We start from the raw sequence: 22,493 nt of genomic DNA, 5'->3' as shown, positions 1-22,493 counted from the left end.
TTTTTCAGAAGCCACGGTACTTCATAGAATGCATGGAATAGCAGAAGACATGAATTAGATTGTAGAGGAAAATTGCCTTATAGGTTGATGAATACATAGATGATTTCAGTTGTTCCCAGCTAATAACTATGAGTGTTCTTCCAGTAAAGAAAATGGCATTATTAATGAAATGTTGATATTTGAATTCTTTTAGTAATACAACTGTGAAGAGATTTTACAGGACTTAGAATACTTTTCTTTGAATTGACTTTATTTGAATAGATTAAGAATGGTACCCAAGTACCTCACAGCATAGAACTGTAAAGCATGGGTAAAGGGGTGGGGGGACTTACTATTTATACAGATATAAATTAAATCCTATTTTAATTTTAGAACACTATACATACAGTCTGTAAATTAGAGTGGTACTGCTTGAGATTTTTCAAGTTTATGATGGTGTAAAAGTGATACATATTTGGTAGAAACCATTCTTCGAATTTTGAATTTTGGTCTTTTGCTGCGCTAGTGGTATGTGGTATGATACTCTCATGATGCTGGGTGATACTCTCTCATGATGCTGGGTGGCGCAGTGAGCCACAGCTCCCAGCCAGCCACCTGGTCACAAGCTGAAACAACCAAAACACTTACAACCATTCTGTACCCATACAACCATTCTGTTTTTCACTTTCACTTTCAGTACAATATTCAATACATGACATGAGATATTCAATACTTTATTATAAAATAGACTTGGTGTTAGATGATTTTGTCCAATTTTAAGCCAACGAAAGTATTCTAAGCACTTGTAGGGTAGGCTAAACTATGATGTTTGGTCGGCTAGGTGTATTAAATACATTTTTGACTTACCATAGTTTCAACTTAAAATAAGTTGACCGAGGTGTAACTCCATCTCGAGGAAGATCTGTATTTACAAACAGGCTTTGGTTGCCTAAAATTTGAGTCCTGGTTTCTATGGAACATTCCGCATTGACCCTAAAATGTGAATGGTGTTAAGATCAGAACATTAAAATTGCCGGGGCGCCTGGGTGGCACAGTCGTAGCATCTGCCTTCGGCTCAGGGCGTGATTCCAGCGTTCTGGGATCGAGCCCCACATCAGGCTCCTCCGCTGGAAGCCTGCTTCTTTCTCTCCCACTCCCCCTGCTTGTGTTCCCTCTCTCGCTGGCTGTCTCTGTCAAATAAATAAATAAAATCTTTAAAAATAAAATAAAATAAAATTTGTGCTCATAAATTTGAGCTCATGTACTTTTCTCTGGCAAGGTTCAGCTGCTCAGACTGCTAGGGCAGAATAAATGGAGGGTTGAGTTGAACTAGAACTAGGAATTCGCCAGCTGAGCTTCTCAGAGGGAGGGAAAAAGGGGGGAAGTGGAAATATATAAATTAGTGGTTATGGTGATGAGCTGTGAAACTTAACCTGGGTAGAGAAGTGGAGCAATGAGGGGCTTCAAGATCAGTGAACAGATGGTTGGGCTAATGGATTAGAGATTGCAGTGCAGCGTGCTGCGGTAGGTGAGCCAAAAAGAGAAGACGGTCATCCAAAAGTCTGTATGTTCCAAGGATTCACCACTCTACTGTTGGCTAAATTGAGATAGTGTCTTCTCTTTCTATACTTTCCCTTAAGGAAAACGGAGAGGAGGTGGTTATCACCAAGATAGTTCTCAAATTTGTATTCTGTAGCCCTGATCTCTTTGCTAAACCTCAGTTCTCCGGGTTCAGTGCCTGCAAACATTGCCTGGACACTCTACTCGTATTTCATATTAATTAAATTTATACTCCTTTCAACAGTATTTTATCCAAATTTACTTGTTCTGTACTACAGTTTTTCTTTTTGACTTTTCTTTAACTCATTCCTCTCCCAGCCTCCAATTTTAATCATTATCATATAAGTTCGCTTCTATAATATTTATTGGATCCATTCTCCTGTGTTTATTACATTGTTATGACTGTAGTTTTAGTGACTTCTCTTAATAGTCACCCAAATGGCATGCTCTTCATAATCATTTTTTTCCTAATATACAGTTAGTTTTCAAAATTATATTCTTAATAGCCACAGCCCTTCTCAAAAACTTTTAGGGGGTTTCCACTTGTTTAGAATAATGCCCAACCTCTATAACATAGGCTCCAGCCTTTTTTCCCACTTTCATTGTATTACCTTTTCTTGGAATCTCCCCAGGGCCCATGACTTGTTGGCCTTTCCAGTGCCATCCCATCTCCATGTCTTATTGCCTGTATTTCCCTCTTCCTGAGATACCTTCCCCTCATTTCTGAATGTTAAAATCTTTTGGGCACAAACTTAAATCCTACCTGCTCTATAAAGTATTTTTAATCATTATAGACATGTAGTAGTATTAAAACTATTTTTACATATATTGTTACATGCTTTATATATATTATATATGTATTATGTTTTATTTTAATCCTTACAACAATAAAATGAGGTCTTTTTTAAAAGATTTTATTTATCTATTTGAGAGACAGAGACAGAGAGTATGTGTGAGTGGGCGAGGGCAGAGAGAGAGAGAGGGAATTTGAAACAGACCCAGCACTGAGCACAGAACCTGACACGGGGCTCGACTCATACCCCTGAGATCATGACCTGAGCTGAAATCAAGAGTCAGACACTCAACTGACTGAGCCACTCAGGCGCCCCAAAATGGGGTCTTATTTAGCATCATTTTAAAGATACGGAAACTGGGAATGAGAAAATTATGTAAATTGCATATTAATTGCATAGTATTAATTGTATAGTAATTAAATTGTCACTGTCACTCTTGCCTTTAAATAACTTATATGCTTATTTTTCTTACTTGTTTCCATACTTGGTCCTCAATGCATTGGGTCAAGGCTTTGTACGTAATAGTCTTACTTGGATGAATGAAAGACTGGATTCATAACAACAAAAGTGTTTTTCATAATTACGATTTGAGGGATATGTGTTTTAAAGTAATTTGGGTGCATGTTAATAGGTTTTTTTTTATGTTGCGACATTTAAGTCTGGCAGGAAGAAGAAGAAAATCACCAAAGCTGAACGATTAAAGCAGCTACAAGAGGAGGAGGAAAGACGGCAAAAAGAGGAAGGTACCAAGTATACAGTGTTCTTATTCTCGTGTGTGGGGGGTGTAATAATAGGTTGGTATTTCTACATTCCAGTCAATATTTTTAAAAGAATTTTCAAAATTCTTCAATTTTTCAGATTTCATCTGTTTTATAGTAAATGTCTGCTGTTTAAAGGGCACCCAGAAAGTTCTATTAGTACATACCTGTCACTTTCAGCTATATCTTGAAGTAGAGTTGCCAGATAAAATACAGAATGCCCAGTTAAATTTGAATTTCAGATAAACAATGGATAATTTGGGGTAATTTGCCTCATGCAATATGAAACATACTTTAAAAAAAAAAGGCAATTCCTTTGTCTGAAATTCAAGTTCAACTGAGCATCCCGTATTTTTATTTGCTAACTCTGGCAACCCTCTCTTGAAGTGTTTATATTTACTGGTGGAATTACAGGTATGGGTCCTAATTGTACAGTAAGAATTCTGAAACTCAAATTCATTAAATATGGGAAGTAGACACTAGCAAGAAAGGTACAGAGCAGCCTAAGTTCTTATAGTTTAATAATATTTATTTGTCAAGTTTAAAGAGAATTTTCATTTGTAAAAAAAAAAAAAGTCAGTTAAAAATTAATAAAAGTATCAGTTATTTAAAGTACCAAAAAGTGATTTTAAAAATCTGAATATTTCAAGTGGTTGTAGCTTTTAGCATTGAGAACATGTGTGGATTCAAATTCAGGCTTTAAAAGTCTGTGCTCCAGTTCCATGTTGGTTTTCTATGTATAATCATTATAAATCCTTTTTAGGTAGCTCGTGATAAGAATACAATATCAGGATCTAGATCTTGGGGGGACAAGTTTTATTATATTAGATTAAATTCATATTCTTCAACATGTATTTCATATTTTGTTTTTAATAGTGAAAGCAAGAGAAGATTAAAGTAGTTGCTTCTGATGATGTAGATGTCACCAACTTAGGAAATCTTCTGACGGTTTTCCTCTCCTTAATTACCCATGATAGACCTGTCACTTTTTATTGGTTGAGATTATTATTGGATTTCTATAAACTTTTGGGGGAAGAGAAATATCATTATAGGCCTATTTTCTTGGCCAGAAAGTTTGATGTTATTTTTAACATTATGTTAAAACAATAACATGTTAACACGTCGTGTTACTTTTCGAGACCTAGCATCCGTCTTCTTTCTACCACATGTATGGTTGTGACTTCTATAAAATATTTCACACCCTGACATCTTGAAAATATTTTAAGTAATTTTAAGGGCTTAAAAATAGATTGATTTAATCACTGAGAAAAAAATTTTTTTGGTTCTTTAGAGGAAGCCCGTGTGAAGCATGAAAAAGAAGAAATGGAAAGGCTTGAAATACAAAGGATTGAGAAAGAAAAATGGCATCAACTTGAAGCAAAAGTATATAAACATTAGTAATGTTATTTTTTTAAAGATTTTATTTATTTTTCAGAGAGAGAGCATGAGCAGGGGAAAGAGCAGGTAGAGGGAGAAGCAGGCTCCCCACTGAGCCAGGAGCAGCACTGGATCCCAGGACCCTGGGATCATGACCTGAGCCGAAGGCAGATGCTTAACTGACTGAGCCACCCAGGCGCCCCTAGTAATGTTATTCATGAAGACAAACTATGCAGCTGTCGGATCTGTTTGGCCGTGTAATGTCACTTTCCCCCATACCTACCACTAATGTTTAGGCCTATATAAACTGGTTTAACTCATTTAATTCTACCAGAAAGTTAGTGAAATTATTACATTTCACAGATAAGGAAATCGAGGAATAGGGAAAGTAAGCAGCAGAGCCAGGACTTAGATACAAATAGCCTTGCTTTGGGATCCTTGCTTGTAAGCATTAAGTTATTTTTCTCAATCTGTTTTATAGATAATTAAACAGGGATGCCCCCTCCCCATCCCTCAAAACGCAAATTCTACCTCTCCTATTTTAGTTTTACTTCTCTTTTTCACCAGAATTTTTCAGATCAATAGTTCTGAAATATTTTGATCTGAGGAGAAACTTCGTGAGTATTAAAAATTGAAGACCCCCAAGGAGATTTGTTTATGTGGGTTATATCTATCAATATTTACCATAGTAGAAACTCAAACTGAGAAATTTTAAGATGCATTATATTAATAGACATTAAATATTGTTAAAAATAAACATTAGTAAAAATAAGTAAATATATTAACATTTTAAGAAAGAAAACAACTATACGTAAAATTATATATATAATATATATTATTGATTTATAATTGACACATAACATTATATTAGTTTCAGATGTACAACATAGTGACTCAATATTTGTATATATTGTGAAATGATTATTACAGTACTCTGATTAACATCCATCACTGCACATTATGTTTTTTATTTTATTTTATTTTTTTTAAAGATTTTATTTATTTGACAGAGAGAGGCAGTCAGCGAGAGAGGGAATACAAGCAGGGGGAGTGGGAAAGGAAGAAGCAGTCTCCCAGGAGAGGAGCCTGACGTGGGGCTCGATCCCGGGATTCCAGGATCACGCCCTAAGCCGAAGGCAGACGCTTAACGACTGCGCCACCCAGGCACCCCATCATGTTTTTTAAATTAGGGACATAAGTGGCATTGTTTATATTTTTAGAATCTCTTTGATGTCGGACTTAACAAAAGACAGCTGGATTCTCGTATCTACTTCAGTAGTCTGTTTAAATGTGTTGTTTTGATTGAAGTATATGGAGAAAATTTGGCCTTACACAGATTCCTAGTTGGAAAAAGGAAGAATATTGTAATAGCCTTTCAGAAATTGTGAATATTCTTTTTGATACTATGCCAAAACTCAGTAAGTCATAGTTTCTCAATATGGAATCTGAAATTATATCAATGAACTTTTCATGCTCCGTTACACTAAAACATTGATTTATCTTACCCTTTAAATAGATCTTGTATCCACGTATGATTTTGCAATATCATGCATTCGTTGCTTGGAAAAATTCGGTTTACTGAGTTATTTCATTCCAAATACTGACACATTTTTATTATTCAATATCAAAAATCACATGCACTAATATTATCTCCAATCAAATCAGAAAGGTTTTTAAGGAGAAAATGTCAAGTGAAGTGATAGGTATGTTTTCTTAAAATTTGAATTTTTTTTCTTAAAGATTCATTTATTTGAGAAAGAGAGCAGGGGGAAGGCCAGAGAGGGAGGAAGAGAGAATCTCAAGCAGACTCTCCACTGAGCACAGAGCCCCACGATGTAGGGCCCGACCCCATGACCTGAGATCATGACCTGATGCTCAACCGACTGAGCCACCCTGGCACCCCTTTCAAATCTGAATTTTTATTTGAAAACTTGAATTTTATCATTGGTAACAAATGCTTTTAATTGTTTCCTGGAAGTGACACGCTCAATTCATTCATTTTTGAGAGTGTCCACCAAAATACTCTAATAATTGTACAAGTATTTATTTCTCAAGACAGTCTTGTCCTTTGACAGGCAGCAGGAGTGCTTTATGCATACTTCCCATTTTATCACACAGAATAATCAGAAGACATATACTGATGAGTTGACATTTAATAAAATTAATAATGTTCACTTCATCGCATCATTCTTTTTTTTTTTTTTAAAGATTTTATTTATTTATTTGACAGAGAGAGACAGCCAGCGAGAGAGGGAACACAAGTAGGGGGAGTGGGAGAGGAAGAAGCAGGCTCACAGCAGAGGAGCCTGATGTGGGGCTCGATCCCATAACGCCGGGATCACGCCCTGAGCCGAAGGCAGACGCTTAACCGCTGTGCCACCCAGGTGCCCCTCATCGCATCATTCTTATGTGAAACTGGTTGTTTACCACCCTTCTCCCCCAAAGAACGTGACCCCCTAGTAGAGCTCGTGCCTTCATTTGTGCTGGGGCACCAGCAATTTTATACCATTTTGCACCATTAGTGCAAATGTATACATTGCAAAAAAGGCAAATACTGTTTTAGTATTATTATGAAGAGAGAGTTGACCTCTCAGATGCCTAAAGAGTCTTGGGGACCCACCAGGGGTCTGCAGATCATCACAAACCACAGTTGCAGATGAAACCTTTTGGAAAAGCAGTTGTATTCAAACTAACTCTAGTGTTTATTTCTAAACTAAGTATTTTGCCAGTAAAATTCAGATGCTACTTGTGAGGCATAAAGCTAAGATTAAAAAGTGGGCCAATGTATTTATCCCAATGCAACAGGATCTAGAAAGGAGACGTGAAGAACTTGAAGAACTTTATTTATTAGAAGGGTGTTTTCCTGAAGCAGAGAAATTGAAACGAGGTACTAGATTGCTTGCTCAGGTAAGGCGTGTGTGTGTGTGTGTGTGTGTGTGTGTGTGTGTGTACTAATACTTTTGTACCACAAGAGGGAGTTATAGTCTGATATCCTTTTTAATCCTCCCCAAACTGAGTTTGTCTGTAAAACATCTCTAATCTGACAAATCTCTCATATCGCATGTAGCAAAGTAAATTCACATGGCTTTGTAGAAAACTACTTGTCAAGAAGACCCTTGAAATTTTTATATCTTTTGACTCTGATTTAATTTTGGGGAATCTATAGTGAGGGAATTGTTCTAAGTTAAAATAGAAAACTTTGCGTTTAACAGAAACTAGTGTTGCTCAAAACAGCATAATTTTGGAAACAATAAAGATTATTATCAGGAGAAAAAGGAAAAACTAATAATATGGCAAAAGATGATGACAGTATAATTTTAAGCAAAAAACTGTAAATACAATATGATCACAAATGTAGAATTTGCATAGACTACAGAATGAATGGAAGGACGCATACTAAAATGCCAATGGCGATTAACAATTAGTAACAATTTGAGTAGAAATGAGCCCGTGTTGGCTTTTGTAAATATAGGAGTTATATGATTAGGGGAGAAAGCAAAACGAAACGAACTCATAAATACTGTTTTCAAAATACGACAATTGCTAGAATTGTTATTTATTTGAATTATGGAAGCTTTTAAGTTATTTTGATGACGCGAATTTTGTTATTTTAGAGATATCTGAAGTAAGCAGTTAAAGTCATAATGTTTTTTGCCTCGTTTGGAAAAAACTAGATTATGAGAACCGGAAGTTATTTAATCTTTGAATTTTCATCCGTGTGAACCTTCAGACATTTTTATTCCACAGTGGAGACACTACATTCAATGTGATGGGAGTCCTGATCCTTCAGTATCCCCAGAAATTAATACTTTTATTAGCCTGTGGAAAGAGGAAACAAATGAGACTCTTGAGGAAGTGATTGCGAAGGGTAAACTAGTACTAAATGTACGTACTGGATCATTATTCTATAATTTTAAATTATTTAAATTATAGATTGTCTGATATTGACTCCAAAATAGAAATACATTGAATAACTATAGTATTTGCCAATTAATAACACTACTGCTTGCTTGGCTACGGAGAAAATTATTTGCTAATCTTTTTTTTTTTTAATTTTTACAACTCCTATTTTTATTTTTTATCTTAGCCACCTTAGGTAAGGTCAGCATGACATAAACGTGAAACATTATGTGTGTCTAATCCAAGCAGGAAAAAAAAATCACGTTGCCTCCATTTATGTAGATAACTTGGGAGAAAAGTGCATGATTTTATCCCGGGTTGAAATTTTCCACTATTCTGTGATTCACTGCAGATGTTTTTCAGGTTAACTATGTGCCAGGCACCTATTCTTTAAGGCATGAAAGTACAAAGATGGATAAGAATATTGTACCTTCTCCTTCTGCAAATAGGATGGACAGGCCACCCTGAGGAACTACCACTTCAGGATGCACTTAAAAATGCTAAAAAAAACTTTTTTTAATGATGTATAAATTCATTGCCTACCAGGAACCTGGGTGGCTCAGTCGGCTAAATGTCTGACTTGGTTTTGGCTCAGGTCATGACCTTATGGATCATGAGATTGAGCTCCACATTGGCTCCATGCTCAGCAGGGAGTCTGCTTGAAGATTCTCTCCCTCTTTCCCTTTCCCCACTCTAGTGCTCTTTCTCGCATGCTGTTTCTCTCTAAAATAAATAAATATATAAATCTTTTTTTTTAAGATTTTATTTATTCATTTGAGAGAGAGACAGAGAGAGCAGGAGTAGGGGGAGCGGCAGAGGGAGAAGCAGACTCCCCGCTGAGCTGGGAGCCAAAAGTGGGGCTTGATCCCAGGACCTGGAGATCATGACAAGAGCTGGAAGCAGATGCTTAACCATCTGAGCCACCCAGTCACCCCAATAAATAAATATTTTAAAAAAGATAAATTCATTGCCTAGTTCAGAACAAAGTGAGGGAAAATCTTGGAGGCCATAAAACAATTCAGAAAAGTGGGCAAGTCTCAAAGGCGGTGGCTTCCCAGAGAAGCCACTTCCCCAGAGGCTTCCCTTTCTGTTAAGTCTTGGGTTAGCATTGATTTAAAGGACCATCAGGCAGCAAAGCCTAGAGTATGTGAAAGGAGGCAAGTTGAATCCAAAGATTCCTTATATGGCTGGGAGCCTCCAAAAGTTATTGTGGATAATAGAGGAAATACGTACTCTGCAAAAGGAGATGATATGAACTTGTTTGGCTCATCTTCAGCTTAGAGAAGGGAAACAAGAAAAGGATTCTTTTTTTTTTTAAAGATTTTATTTATTTATTCGACAGAAATAGAGACAGCCAGTGAGAGAGGGAACACAAGCAGGGGGAATGGGAAAGGAAGAAGCAGGCTCATAGCGGAGGAGCCTGATGTGGGGCTCGATCCCATAACGCCGGGATCACGCCCTGAGCCGAAGGCAGACGCTTAACCGCTGTGCTACCCAGGCGCCCCAAGAAAAGGATTCTTAATCACAAGTGAATTGGAAGTCAATTGGGAGAATTTACCAGAATATATCAGAGAAATAAAGAGATGGAAAATATGAAGGAGCAGTTAATAGACATGTATGATAGAGAAAAAGTGGCTAAAATACATTGAAAAGGAGTACCAGAAGGAGATGCAGAAGAATGAGGGAAAGACAATATTCAAAGAGAAAATGGCTGACATTTTTCCAGAATTGAGGAAAGATAGAAACCCTCAGATTCAAGAAACCCAACAAATCCCAAATTAGGATGAATAGAAAAATCCCCACTAGACACACCTACATCGTAGTTGAAACTAGAAGGAATTCACTGCTCTTGGTCCTTTTATCCTCTAATGCTTTTTGTTACAATTCCTCACCACCTTTTTGTGTTTCTTGTCTTCTGCATGTTGTTGTGAGATGGAGTAACTGCAGATTCTGTTAAGCTCATGACCTGCATTGCCTAATTTGATCTGGACGAGCTTAGGAGACCCATTTTACATAGAAAGAGAGAGAAATTGTGACTCGCTTAGAGTCTCCTATGTGACTTCAGATGGGTCTTACTCTGCGTTTTCCAAGGCGCCATGCGCTCCTGGACACAGTGAGGTGTTCTTGCCATTGCACATCCTGTCTGCCACGCGGCCGTGGCACGTGCTGGGCCAGCAACCTGGTGCTCTGCCAAAGCCGGGGAGGGGGGAGCGGCAAGAAGCACAAGTAGTAGAGTTCCTCCGTGATGAGCTGGAAGCGAAATCTTCCTTATGGAGAGTGGGTTACAGAAGTGGAAATAATAAATACTAGGGAAAATGGGAAAAAAGATCAGTAAGACAAAACAGGAGACAGAAGAAGAGAATGATCATAGCAACAGGAAACTAAAGCAGGCACACATGAGGAACAGAAAGAACTGGATAGCAGTGATGCCATGGTAAACACCAAGTTCCAAGTGATCACATTTATTTATTTGGCAAGCCCTTAAGTAATACTACGCCAGGCTTTAGAAATAGAAGCTTGCTGAATTCTTATAATAACCTTACGAAGTAGGCACTATTATTCCCATTTCACAAATGAAGAAGGCACAGGGATGCACAGAGGCCCACAGATGTTACGTAACTTGCCCAAGCGCACGCTGTTAGTAAGCGGTGGCTAGGATTGAAGGCCTGCGCTCTGGCTTGAGTCCACACTGCGCTACACCACTGCGCTGCCTCTCTCAATTTAGAAACTTCTTAGGTATTGATTATCTGTGTCAGTGCTCAAAACTAAATCCTGCCGCTTACTAGCTGTTCCTTGATCTTGCTGTGTCTCACTTTCTCCAACACTATAAATATCTCCATTCTCTCCTTGCTTGCTTGATTTCTTTTTTTTAAGATTTTATTTACTTATTTGACAGAGGCAGAGGGAGAGATAGAGCACAAGCAGGGGGCGTGGCAGGCAGAGGGAGAGGGAGAAGCAGGGGAGCCGGCTGTGGGGCTGGATCCAAGAACCCTGGGATCATGACCTGAGCTGAAGGCATGACCCTTCAGCTTACCCCACTGAGCCACCCAGGCACCTCACTTGCATGGTTTCTGAGATATTAAATGCAATTCTTAATTTCCTCTAAAGGTAAGGTGTTTTTTCCTCTGGATTCTGTGGGGATTTTTTTATCTTCAGTTTTTCTGTGGTTTGAAAATGATATGTCTAAGTGTAGTTTCTTTAGGGCCTTTATCCTGCCCTATTCTCTGAACTTCCTGAACCTGTGGTTTGGCATCTGACATTAATTTAGGGAAATTCTCAGTTATTTTTATTTCAAATATTTCTTCTGTTCCTTTCTCTCTTTTTTCTCCTTCCAGTATTCCCATTATGTGTATGTGACACCCTTTGTAGTTGTCCCACAGTCCTCAAATATTTTATTATATTTTTTAAATTGTTTTTACAGGTTTTTGTTGTCTTTGCCACTTCATTTTCAAGGATTCTATTGCTTTGTCCTCTGGCTGAGAGATTCTTTCCTCAGCTGAGTCTACTCTACTAATAGGCCCACCAAAGGCATTCTCCATTCCTGTTACAGTATCCTTTGATCTAGCATTTCTACCTGGTTCTTTCTTAGGCTTTCCATCTCTCTCCTTTACATAGCCCATCTGTTCATGTATGCTGTCTATTTTATCCAGTAGAGCCCTTGGCATAATAATCATAGTTGTTGTAAATTCCTGGTCTGATAATTCCAACATCCCTGCCATGTATGGTTCTAATGCTTGCTCTGTCTTTTCAAATTGTGGTTGTTGACTTTTGGTATGACTTGTCATTTTCTCCTGATAGCTGGACGTGATGTACTGATGTATCAGTTGATTCTCAAGGAGCTCCAGGTCAAGATGATCGGTATTGTGCCTTTGCGGTTCTTTTGGGGGCGGCCTGCCCTGGACTCCGATATAAACATTCAGTATATATTAGTAACTCTCTTCTTCTCCTCCTCCTCCTCCATGTTGTTGTTATATCATTAATTTCTACTGTCCCACAATCTTAGGTACCCAAGCTGTCCCTGCTCTATTAACTTGCTAATGAAAGCTCTGTGACACATGGTCGGGAATTCTTATAATGGAGTTTCTGGAGAAAATATTTTATTTTTCCATGATCTTAAATAATACAGTAAACTTAAGAAAGGATTTTTATATGTTGTACTGATGATATGATGTGTGCCTCAATTCAAAAGTGATAGAACATCCCCTTTTCACTTTTTCTTTGACTATTTGTTGGACGATTATTTTTATAGTAAGTTTTTACTTTGTTTTTATTTTATAGTTAATTGAGAAATTGAAATTAATTTTATTGGAAACACCACCATATGATTTGGAAGATAAAAACGTAATACAGTACCAAGGATCAATTCTAGAACTGCAGGAGCTCCTTCATCTTAAGTTTAACATAGCCACAGAAATACTTCTCAGAGTAAGTGTGATTTTTTGTGTGTGTGTGTATGTGTATAAGTTATGATTAACTTTTTTAAGAGTTAAAATTTTACACTACATGATAAAATCTGGTATCTTTTTAATTAAAAGGCTATGGAAAAGTTAGTAGACTAATTTGAGGCACATATATTTATCCAGATTTAACCATTGTAAATATTTCTAAAGAAAAAAAAACATTATCAATATAGTTAAGGTCCAGTTTTTCTTTAAGATTTTATTTATTTATTTATTTATTTGAGAGAGAGAGAGCACAGAGGGAGAGTGGGAGGGAGAAGAAGACTCCTCGTTGAGCAGGGAGCCTGATGCAGGGCTCGATCCCAGGACCCTGAGATCATGACCTGAGCCAAAGGCAGATGCTTAACTGACTAAGCCACCCAGGCGCCCCCTTTTTTCTTATAGTTGCTAAGGTTTAGTAGGATCACTATGAAAATAAATTCATAACAATTTATATGTTAAATATTCACTACTCTATATAAATTGACAAAGATCATAATTATTGGTAGTCACTATTTTTCCCAAAGATCTTATCATTAGTGATAATATCCATATAACTGTAAAATCATTTTTAAACTTTAGAAAGTAGTAATTCCATAATCTAGTGTCCAGTCCATATTTAAATTTTGGCTAATATCGTATCCCATGAATGTCTTCTATGGCTGTTTTTGTTTTATTTTGCTCTTTAAATCAGAAAATGACCTAAAGTCACACTTTTGTGTGTGTGTGTGTGTATGTGTGTGTCTATTTTATCTTTTGGTTTATTTTGGTCTCTGTATAGCCTTGGTAGAATATTTTCTAATTACAAAAGGAACTGCAAAGAAGGCTTAAACTTCACTAAATTTATTGTTAGTAGTAATATTCATAATATAATTTTGGAACTATTTTATTTATATTGCAAGAAAAGCAAGGACATGTATTACAATTTTTAGTGATCAAGATTATTTTAAGAGAAAAAGAGATACAGTATGTAAAAGAAAAGGAGATTAGAAAGAATACTGTCATGTTAAATTTTGAAATGGAAATATCAGTATGAACCAGATTTCTTTTTAATCCATAAAATGGAACCAGGTCTAATCGAGGTAAACAGCCAATTCCAGGTCTGGAGGAGGGTAAGTGAAAGATAAGTTTGAGTTACCTTGTGCTAGAAAGCACATAAATGCTCAGAGACTAATGGAGTGGTATCCAAAGGGACAGAACTAGCCTTTTTAAAGGGTCTTCCACTGGTCAAATTTGGCATAATTTGAATATCAGAAAGAATAATTATAATTGATTATAGACCATTGAATAAATAAAAATCCGTGCGTCTAAAGTGACGCTCCAAAAAAGGAAGGGGGAAAGGGCAGTGGAGGGAAAGAACAGTTCTTTACAGAATAATGCCATCTAATAAATGTAGAAGGATTTGTCAGTTAGAAAATTATCATTTTTTAAATTCCTCAGTGTAATAAATGATAAGGATCATTTTCACTTAAATAATTAGGTGAAAAGTTGTTGAGGAACACGTGATTTTCATAGTGCCAAAGTATTAGACCACAGATTACCTACTGATTGGGGAAGAGTGTACTTCTTGATTGGGAGATATGGGTACTTACCACCTTAACCAAGTGATCAAGTCCACATCGTTAATAGTGGGACATCATATGCCTCCTGATAGGAAGCAACGTGAAGAATACAACATAACCTGCAATGCCTTCTTGCCAAAAATAATCAAACCTACCTAGACCTAACTTTCAAACAAGTTACAAAAAATAAAGGGGCTAGAAGAACAAGTCAAGCAATATCACGAAGAGACAATCAGATAAATTCACCATGTGGAACAGTTCTATAAGACAGCTATTCTGAACACTTCAGAAGTTAATGTCATGGGGAGGGGGAATGTATGGGGGATCTATTACTTTTTAAAAATTGGTAATAAATTCAATCTCCAATACCTCTAAGCTTTATATTATGGCGACTAAATGTATACAATATTAGTTAAGCCATTTAAGAGAGTTAATAGGCATCAAGCTATGTTAGTCCTTATTAAAACATCCCTAAGAACATCCTTAAATTGTGTGTTTAATGTTGGACATCAAGTATTGGACTAATAAAACATGACTCATCTGGATTTCATTAACTGGATATTTTGTTTTCTAAAACTTGATAATATTCAGAAATAGACTAACTTTTGCAGTAGCATGATTTACATTTTAATAAGGTACAGATAAAGAAGCATGTGTATGGTTACAAGTCATGATAATGTTGAAATTGAAAAGGGTAATATAATAGTAATCCTGGGAATATAGGGGCAACTTTAATCCTTAGACACAGTAGGAGAAACTGAGTGTGAAGCACATTTAATTAAGTAAATACTTTTGTATCATTAAGAGAATTTTTAAAACAATTTTTTGTTATTTTATACTTTTACCCAAATTATTCTTTTAAATAACGAATCTAACACCTCAGTGATGAAATAACTCCTCTAAGTTGCATAATTTATGAGGCCGCTCATCTTTTATAATGTTTTCTTTTTTTCTCTTATAGCAAGCTAGTACGTTAGCAGATCTGGACAGTGGAAATATGGAAAAAGTCATTCAAGATGAAAATGTTACTCTATATGTGTGGGCAAACCTCAAGAAGAATCCAAGGTATTCCCATGGGTGATACCATAGGTCAAAAGACATTGGGAGTCACATGGTGACGACCAGGCAGACGCCTGTTGCATACGAGCAGGGTACGCTTGGAGAAAACCTATGTTAGGAAGTCGGCCAGCTGGGGTTTGAATCACAAACCTGCTATTTGTTTACCGTAGGCAAGTTATTTTCTGCTAATAACATCTTTCTGAGAAATGATAGTGATGATAAATTCATGATCACTTCTTCTGTTTAATCTTCAATATTTCAAATTGAGTTAGTATGGCAGTGAGTTTTAGGGAAAAAATTACCAACGTAAAAGTTAGGAGGCCTGGTTCTGGTTCTGGTTCTGGCCCCAGCTCTGAAAAGACTGGTCATATGACCATGGAAAGAATTGAAGTTTAATTTTGATATTTAGTAACAGGAGGGAACAAAATATTTTCCAAGTTATATTTGCTATAAAATACGCTGCCATTTAAATCTAAGGAGACAATATAATAATATAACCTTTTTCACTGTAAAACGTGTTATATATGGGCCATCAAAATAATATCAAAGGAGACTATGGAGAGGGAAGAAGAAAGAGAGTAGAGTGATGTCAACATTTAAGGGATGATTAGGAAGAAGGCCATCCTGAGGAAACAGAGAAGGACCTGCCAGGGATGGAAAAGAAGAGTATGGGGTCATGGATCCCAAGAGAGTGTTTTGAGAAGGATAACATTAACCACTGGGTTCAAATGCTGCAAAGCAAGCAAGCATGCATGGGGATTCCAAAGTTTGGCAAAATTCAAGTGGAGAGAAATACTGCTTAGGTACAAATTCTCAACAGACTTAGTTTCCTAGGGTCTCATCCTTTTTTAAAAAAATTATTAACAGGTACAGAAGTGTCAGATTCTCTGAAACACAAATTGGATTTGAAATTCCAAGGATTTTAGCAACAAGTGACATTGCCCTGCGCCTCCTGCATACTCACTATGACCATGTCACACCACTGCGCCCTGTTCCAGCATCATTACAAGAACATACTGCCACAGTAACTGACTTTGCCAAAGAGGAAGTTAAGAATGAAGAGGCAGCAATCAGCAAAGAGCTCCAAGAAGAGGGTAAACAACGAGAAAATGAATCTAACTCGGTTCACGAAGAAGAAACAAAATTTGAGGAACAAGGTGATAGTGAAGTACAAATGGTAGGACGCATTTTTTAAACGTATACGTTTTTTTTCCTTCATGTAATATGTGTTATTAGATTCCCTTGGAGCATTCTTAAGATTTTTTCCTAAACAACTAGAAATTGTCTGAAAGAGGCTCAATTTTGAATGTGTATGTTTTCTTCTTGCCTTCTACCGATAGTCACTATTCATAGTTGAGCCTGTTGCTTCAACATCCTAAAGTTCAGCACAGGAATTGCTTGGTTTCATTTTAGGGACATGCCTAAACAATTTTAAAGCAAATTTAATTTTTATGTACGGTATTTCAAACTCGCTTAAGGGAACTTGCCATTATATGGAAACTTGAGGTAAATACTTTCACAAACTGAAGGATTATCTTACATTACTTTCTTTCTTAGCTCTTGATTTTGTCAGAAAGGATTTTATAAAGTAAAATTGATTTTCGTTAAGTATTGTACTGCTCTCAAAACTTGACATCTTTAGACATAATAACATATTTGGGTAATTTAATTATCATATTCCTTCAGTCATTTTCTGCTCTTTTCTATTTCTGGATTTTCAAGCCACTTACTTAATTATGTTAGAATTAATTGTCTCTTTAGAATTTTTCAGAACTAAGCAGCTTTTTTGTTTGGCCATAAACAATCTGCATATTAGGAAGGACCAGAAATAGCAGGTTTTCCTGCAAGGGCCTAAGATATGATGTGTATTGTTTTTTTGGTTTATTTTCTTTAAACACAGGGAAGGGTTAAGAATTAGATTGAATATAAATTTGAAATCAGATAGGAATTATTAAATAATCTAAGAATGTATTTAATTGAAAAATTCCATTTTATATTATACCAGAATAAAAAATTATAGCGATTCTTTAGCAATATAGAAAATGGATATGACATAATGATCGACACAAAGAATAGTATTTAGAGTATGATTACAACCATGTAAAAATTAAAAGGAATAGAGGAGAACCCAGAAACCTGTATATAGCTGATATTTTAGAGAAGTGGGAAATAATTTGCTCTTTAAAAATTTGTCACTTAAAAAAATGTTCTTTGAGCAATCCGATAACTTTTAAAACAAAAAAATTGATTTTACTTCTCAGCATGGTAGCTTCACTAGATAGAGTTAAACAATATTTATAGTTTTCCTGTCTTTTCTGCACATATCGGATGATTACTCTCTTCACCCCCCTGAAGCTGGGCATGACTAAGACTTGCTTTAGCTAATAAGATGTGAGTGGAAGGGACATACTGATTTCTAAGGTGGGGGAAAATAAAGAATGAGTAAATGGGGCCTAGACTTCACAGTAATTAAATACGCAGTAAAAAACAAAATGAAAACCCATTAACTTAAAATTTGACAGGATTTGTGGTCGAACATTCGTGAAAACAGGGCAAATTAAAAACAAGGTAACAAAATTGTTGTACGAAAAAAGTGTCTAAAAATGTTTGGCCTTGATCTGATTCAAAATATTGGATAATTTCTCCCCCCTCAAGTTCCTTGATTATAATTAATATTTAATGAAAACCCATCAACATTTTATTCAAGAATTTCATGTTATTTGAAAATTGTGAAATAATAATTAGGAAACATAATTTGTTACTTGAATTTACATGGCTAACACAATTCTTTCTTATGCACATGTCTGTTAAAATGGCCTTATGCAGTGATGATTTATTACAGTTCTGTTAATGTTGGAAATAATTTTATATTAAAAATATAAGCATATAAATTCACGGTAATAAACAGTGCAATTATAGATCTTTTTCAAGGTCTGTCATTCGTTACAGTAACGAGTTATTTCCTTTACTCTCAACTAGTGAGCTCAAAGCTACCAAACTAAGCTTTCCTCCGTTCAAATGGCTCTTATCAATGTGTTTACATCTGGTTTTTCCATTGTTATTTAATGCTTTATTGAACAGTTTCAACTTATAACAATAACTAAAGATATGCCAATGGCTAATGTTGATAATGCCACAGAAGTACGCCCAGGAAAAGCATTCTACCCAGTGGTAAAATGCATGTTTCATGGAATATTGAAGCTGTCCTCAAATAAGTAGTCTAGGAAACCCAGAGTTAAGATCAGCAATGAGTGATACGGCAGAAACAGTTTTTTTTTTTTAATGATTTTTTATTATATTATGTTAGTCACCATACAGTACATCCCCGGTTTCCGATGTAAGGCTTGATGATTCATTAGTTGTGTATAACACCCAGTGCACCATGCAATACGTGCCCTCCTTACTACCCATCACCAGCCTATCCCATTCCCCCACCCCCTCCCCTCTGAGGTCCTCAGTTTGTTTCTCATAGTCCATAGTCTCTCATGTTTCATTCCCCCTTCTGATTACCCCCCCTTTCTTTATCCCTTTCTTCCCCTACCAATCATCCTAGTTCTTATGTTCCATAGATGAGAGAAATCATATGATAGTTGTCTTTCTCTGCTTGACTTATTTCACTTAGCATTATCTCCTCCAGTGCCGTCCAAGTTGCAGCAAATGTTGAGAACTCGTTCTTTCTGATAGCTGAGTAATATTCCATTGTATATATGGACCACAACTTCTTAATCCAGTCATCTGTTGAAGGGCATCTCGGCTCCTTCCACGATTTAGCTATTGTGGACATTGCTGCTATGAACATTGGGGTGCATATGGCCCTTCTCTTCACTACGTCTGTATCTTTGGGGTAAACACCCAGTAGTGCAGTGGCTGGATCATAGGGTAGCTCAATTTTTAACTTTTTAAGGGACCTCCACACTGTTTTCCAGAGTGGCTGTACCAACTTGCATTCCCACCAACAATGTGGGAGGGATCCCCTTTCTCCACATCCTCTCCAACAATTGTTGTCTCTTGCCTTGTCTATTTTTGCCATTCTAACTGGCGTAAGGTGGTATCTCAGTGTGGTTTTGATTTGAATTTCCTTGATGGCTAATGATTTTGAACATTTTTTCATGTGTCTGTTAGCCATTTGTATGTCTTCATTGGAAAAGTGTCTGTTCATATCTTCTACGGCAGAAACAGTTTTATTTTATGAAACTTCTCCTCAGCCTGGGAAGCTTGACCAACAGTTCTATGACTGGGAGACAGGGAAACCTGGCTGGAGGGAACTCTGTGATCAGGGGATTTCAAAAGAGAAAATTGCCCAAAAGATGAGTAACATTAATTCACTTAGTGCTCCCGTTTCCAGGAACCAAAACTCTCATCACACCGAGCAGGCGTGTGTATCGATGCTTACGCCTGTGTGCTCTAGCATCCTTCCAGAACCCCCACAGAATTCTGAGAAAGTTTATATGAATAATGCTAAAGCACGAATGCGTTCCACAGAAGCAGAAGGATCCCGAGGTCATGGTTCAGTGTGCCAAGGCAGGAGGGAAAAGCTGTCTCCTGTGCTGAAGGAGGATCGGTGGGTCAGGGTCAGGCCCGGGGAGCAGTAACTGCTTGGAGCGGAGAATCCCCCAGGCGCTTGCTGTGCTTTGCTGGGTAGGAAAGAAGGGAGAGCAGATTTTAACAATGGTCCGCTGGACCTACTCTTGCTACTAATACCGAACAGTGTAAACCACCTTTTCTAAGTGTGAGTAGCCTGCAGAGGGTAGAAATCACTGGATAGATAAAGAGAGTCAGCAGCTCAAAAGAGGAGGATGAAGATAATTTGATGGAATTTATGGGGGGAAAAAGTAGAAGAAAGGATAGAAAGAAGTAAGAGATTCAAGATCTGTATACAAGAAGTTCCAGAAATTGAGAAGGGAAAGGATGGGTTTAATATAGTGATTGGTTTGGGATTTGAAATTAATTTTTATTTGTATTTAAAAAAATAACATTAAAGTTTTAAATATAAAAACAAACTAATGAAAACTCAGAATGATACAAATATATGAGGAGAATATAGGAAAGTTATTTTATTATCTTTACAAGAAGATCTTTCTTATCAGTGCATCCAAATCAAGACCATAAAAGGAGATTCACTGGATTCAAACATTTGTATAGCCAAATAAACCTCTCTATGAAGAAAGTTGAAAGATAATGAAATGGAAAAACTATTTAAACATATAAAACAAGGGGTTAATATTTTAATATAAACAGCTCTTACAAACTGGTAAGATAATTTCCTATTGTGAGATTAGGCAAAGGACTTGAGTAGTCAGATGAGAGGAGAAATGCAACTAGCCAATGAAAAAATAAAAAGATAGTGAATCAAGTGAGTGATCAAATTAGAAGCAACATGATACCCTGTCTTCTCAGTTCGAGCATGAGGGGGAGGAGGCATTTTCATATACTGTTGTTAGAAATGTAAATTTGTACACTCTTTCTGAAGGGCAATTCGGTACTATGTAAATGTACCCAACAGTGATTTTAATGTTAATAATTTATTATGAAATAATAGGACAAATAAATAAAAATGTGCTACAATGTTTATTGCGATATTTTTATAGCAGCAAATATTTTCCACAGGGTAATTAGCAATCAAATAGCCATTCAAAATAATGATATAGATTTTATATACTTCTTTTAAATTTTAAATTGAGATAAAATTGACATATCTGTTAGTTTCAGGTGTACCACATAATCATTTGATATCTTTACAATGAAATAATTACCATAGTAAGTCTAATTAAATTAACGTCCATCATCACACATAGTTAAAATATTTTCTTCTTGTGTTGAGAACTTTTAAGATCTCTCTTAGCAACTTTCAAATATACAATACAGTATTATTAATTACAGTCACCATGCTGTACATTACATCTCCAGGACTTACTTTACACCTGGAGTTTTTTACCTTTTAGCCATCTTCACCCATTTTACTCACCCCCACCCCCACCAATCCCTGGCAACTGCCAGTCTCTTCCCTGTGTTTGAGTTTGTTTTTGTTTTTGTTTAGCTTCCACATATAACTGAGATAATCCAATATTTGTCTTTCTTTGACTTATTTCACATAATGCCTTCCAGATCCATCCATGTTATCACAGATGGCAAGATTTCCTTTTTTATGACTTAATAATATTCATTTGTGTATATATACCGTGTTTACTTTATCCATTCATCCATCAGTGAACACTTGCATCCATGTCTTGACTACTATCAATAATGCTGTAGTGAACATGGAGGTGCATATATCTTTTCAAGGTTAGTGTTTTTATTTCCTTTGGATAGATACCCAAGTGTGGAATTACTGGATCATACGGTAGTTCTATTTTTAATTATTTTGAGGAAGCTCCAGACTATTCTCCACAGTGGCTGCGCCCATTTACATTCCCGCCAACAGCGCACAAGGGCTCCTTTTCCTCTACTTCTTTGCCAGCCCTTCTTATTATCTTTTTGAAAATAGCTATCCAAACAGGTAAGAGGTGGTATCTCATTGTGTTTTTTGATTTGCATTTCTCTGATGATTGGTGATGGTGAGCACCTTTTCATGTACCTGTTGACCTGTTTCATGTATCTAAATGTCTTCTTTGGAAAAATGTCTACTCAGATCCTCTGCCCATTTTTGTATTAGATTGTTTTTTACTATTGAGTTATGTAGCTTCTTTGTATATTTTGGATATTAACCCCTTATCAAATATATGATTTGCAAATATTTTCTTCCATTTGGTAGGTTGCCTATTTGTGTTGTTGATTGTTTCTTCTGTTCTACAGAAGCTTTTAAGTTTGATGTTTTCCCACTTATTCATATTTGCTTTTGTTGCCTTTGTTTTTGGTCACCAAGACTAATGTCAAGGAGTTTACCACCTATGCCTTCTTCTAGGAGTTTGATGGTTTTAGGTCTTATGTTCAAGTCTTTAGTCCATTTCGAGGTAATTTTTGTATGTGATGTAAAGTGCTAATATATGCCAATATAATACTGCTTTAATTGCTATAGCTTTGTAATATAATTTCAGATCAGGATGTGCAATGCCTTAGCTTTGTTCT

General features: G+C 36.3%; 1 protein-coding gene across 2 annotated transcripts in view; it reads left to right on the top strand.

Moving 5' to 3' along the window:
* The window catches only part of DNAI7 (dynein axonemal intermediate chain 7), a 66,001-nt gene that overhangs the window by 8,383 nt on the left and 35,125 nt on the right, over nt 1–22,493 (top strand). For both annotated transcript variants that reach the window (XM_057318940.1, XM_026502249.4), the window contains exons 2-8: nt 2,992–3,076; nt 4,383–4,474; nt 7,274–7,375; nt 8,216–8,353; nt 12,647–12,793; nt 15,331–15,434; nt 16,296–16,605. In XM_057318940.1, the coding sequence (XP_057174923.1) occupies nt 2,992–3,076; nt 4,383–4,474; nt 7,274–7,375; nt 8,216–8,353; nt 12,647–12,793; nt 15,331–15,434; nt 16,296–16,605 (978 nt within the window). The remainder of the gene's footprint in view (nt 1–2,991; nt 3,077–4,382; nt 4,475–7,273; nt 7,376–8,215; nt 8,354–12,646; nt 12,794–15,330; nt 15,435–16,295; nt 16,606–22,493) is intronic.

This window comes from Ursus arctos, unplaced genomic scaffold (genome assembly GCF_023065955.2).
Source record: "Ursus arctos isolate Adak ecotype North America unplaced genomic scaffold, UrsArc2.0 scaffold_26, whole genome shotgun sequence".
NCBI lineage: Eukaryota > Metazoa > Chordata > Mammalia > Carnivora > Ursidae > Ursus > Ursus arctos.
Note: the sequence above shows the minus strand (reverse complement) of the source record. Positions and strands in the feature narration are given on the sequence as shown.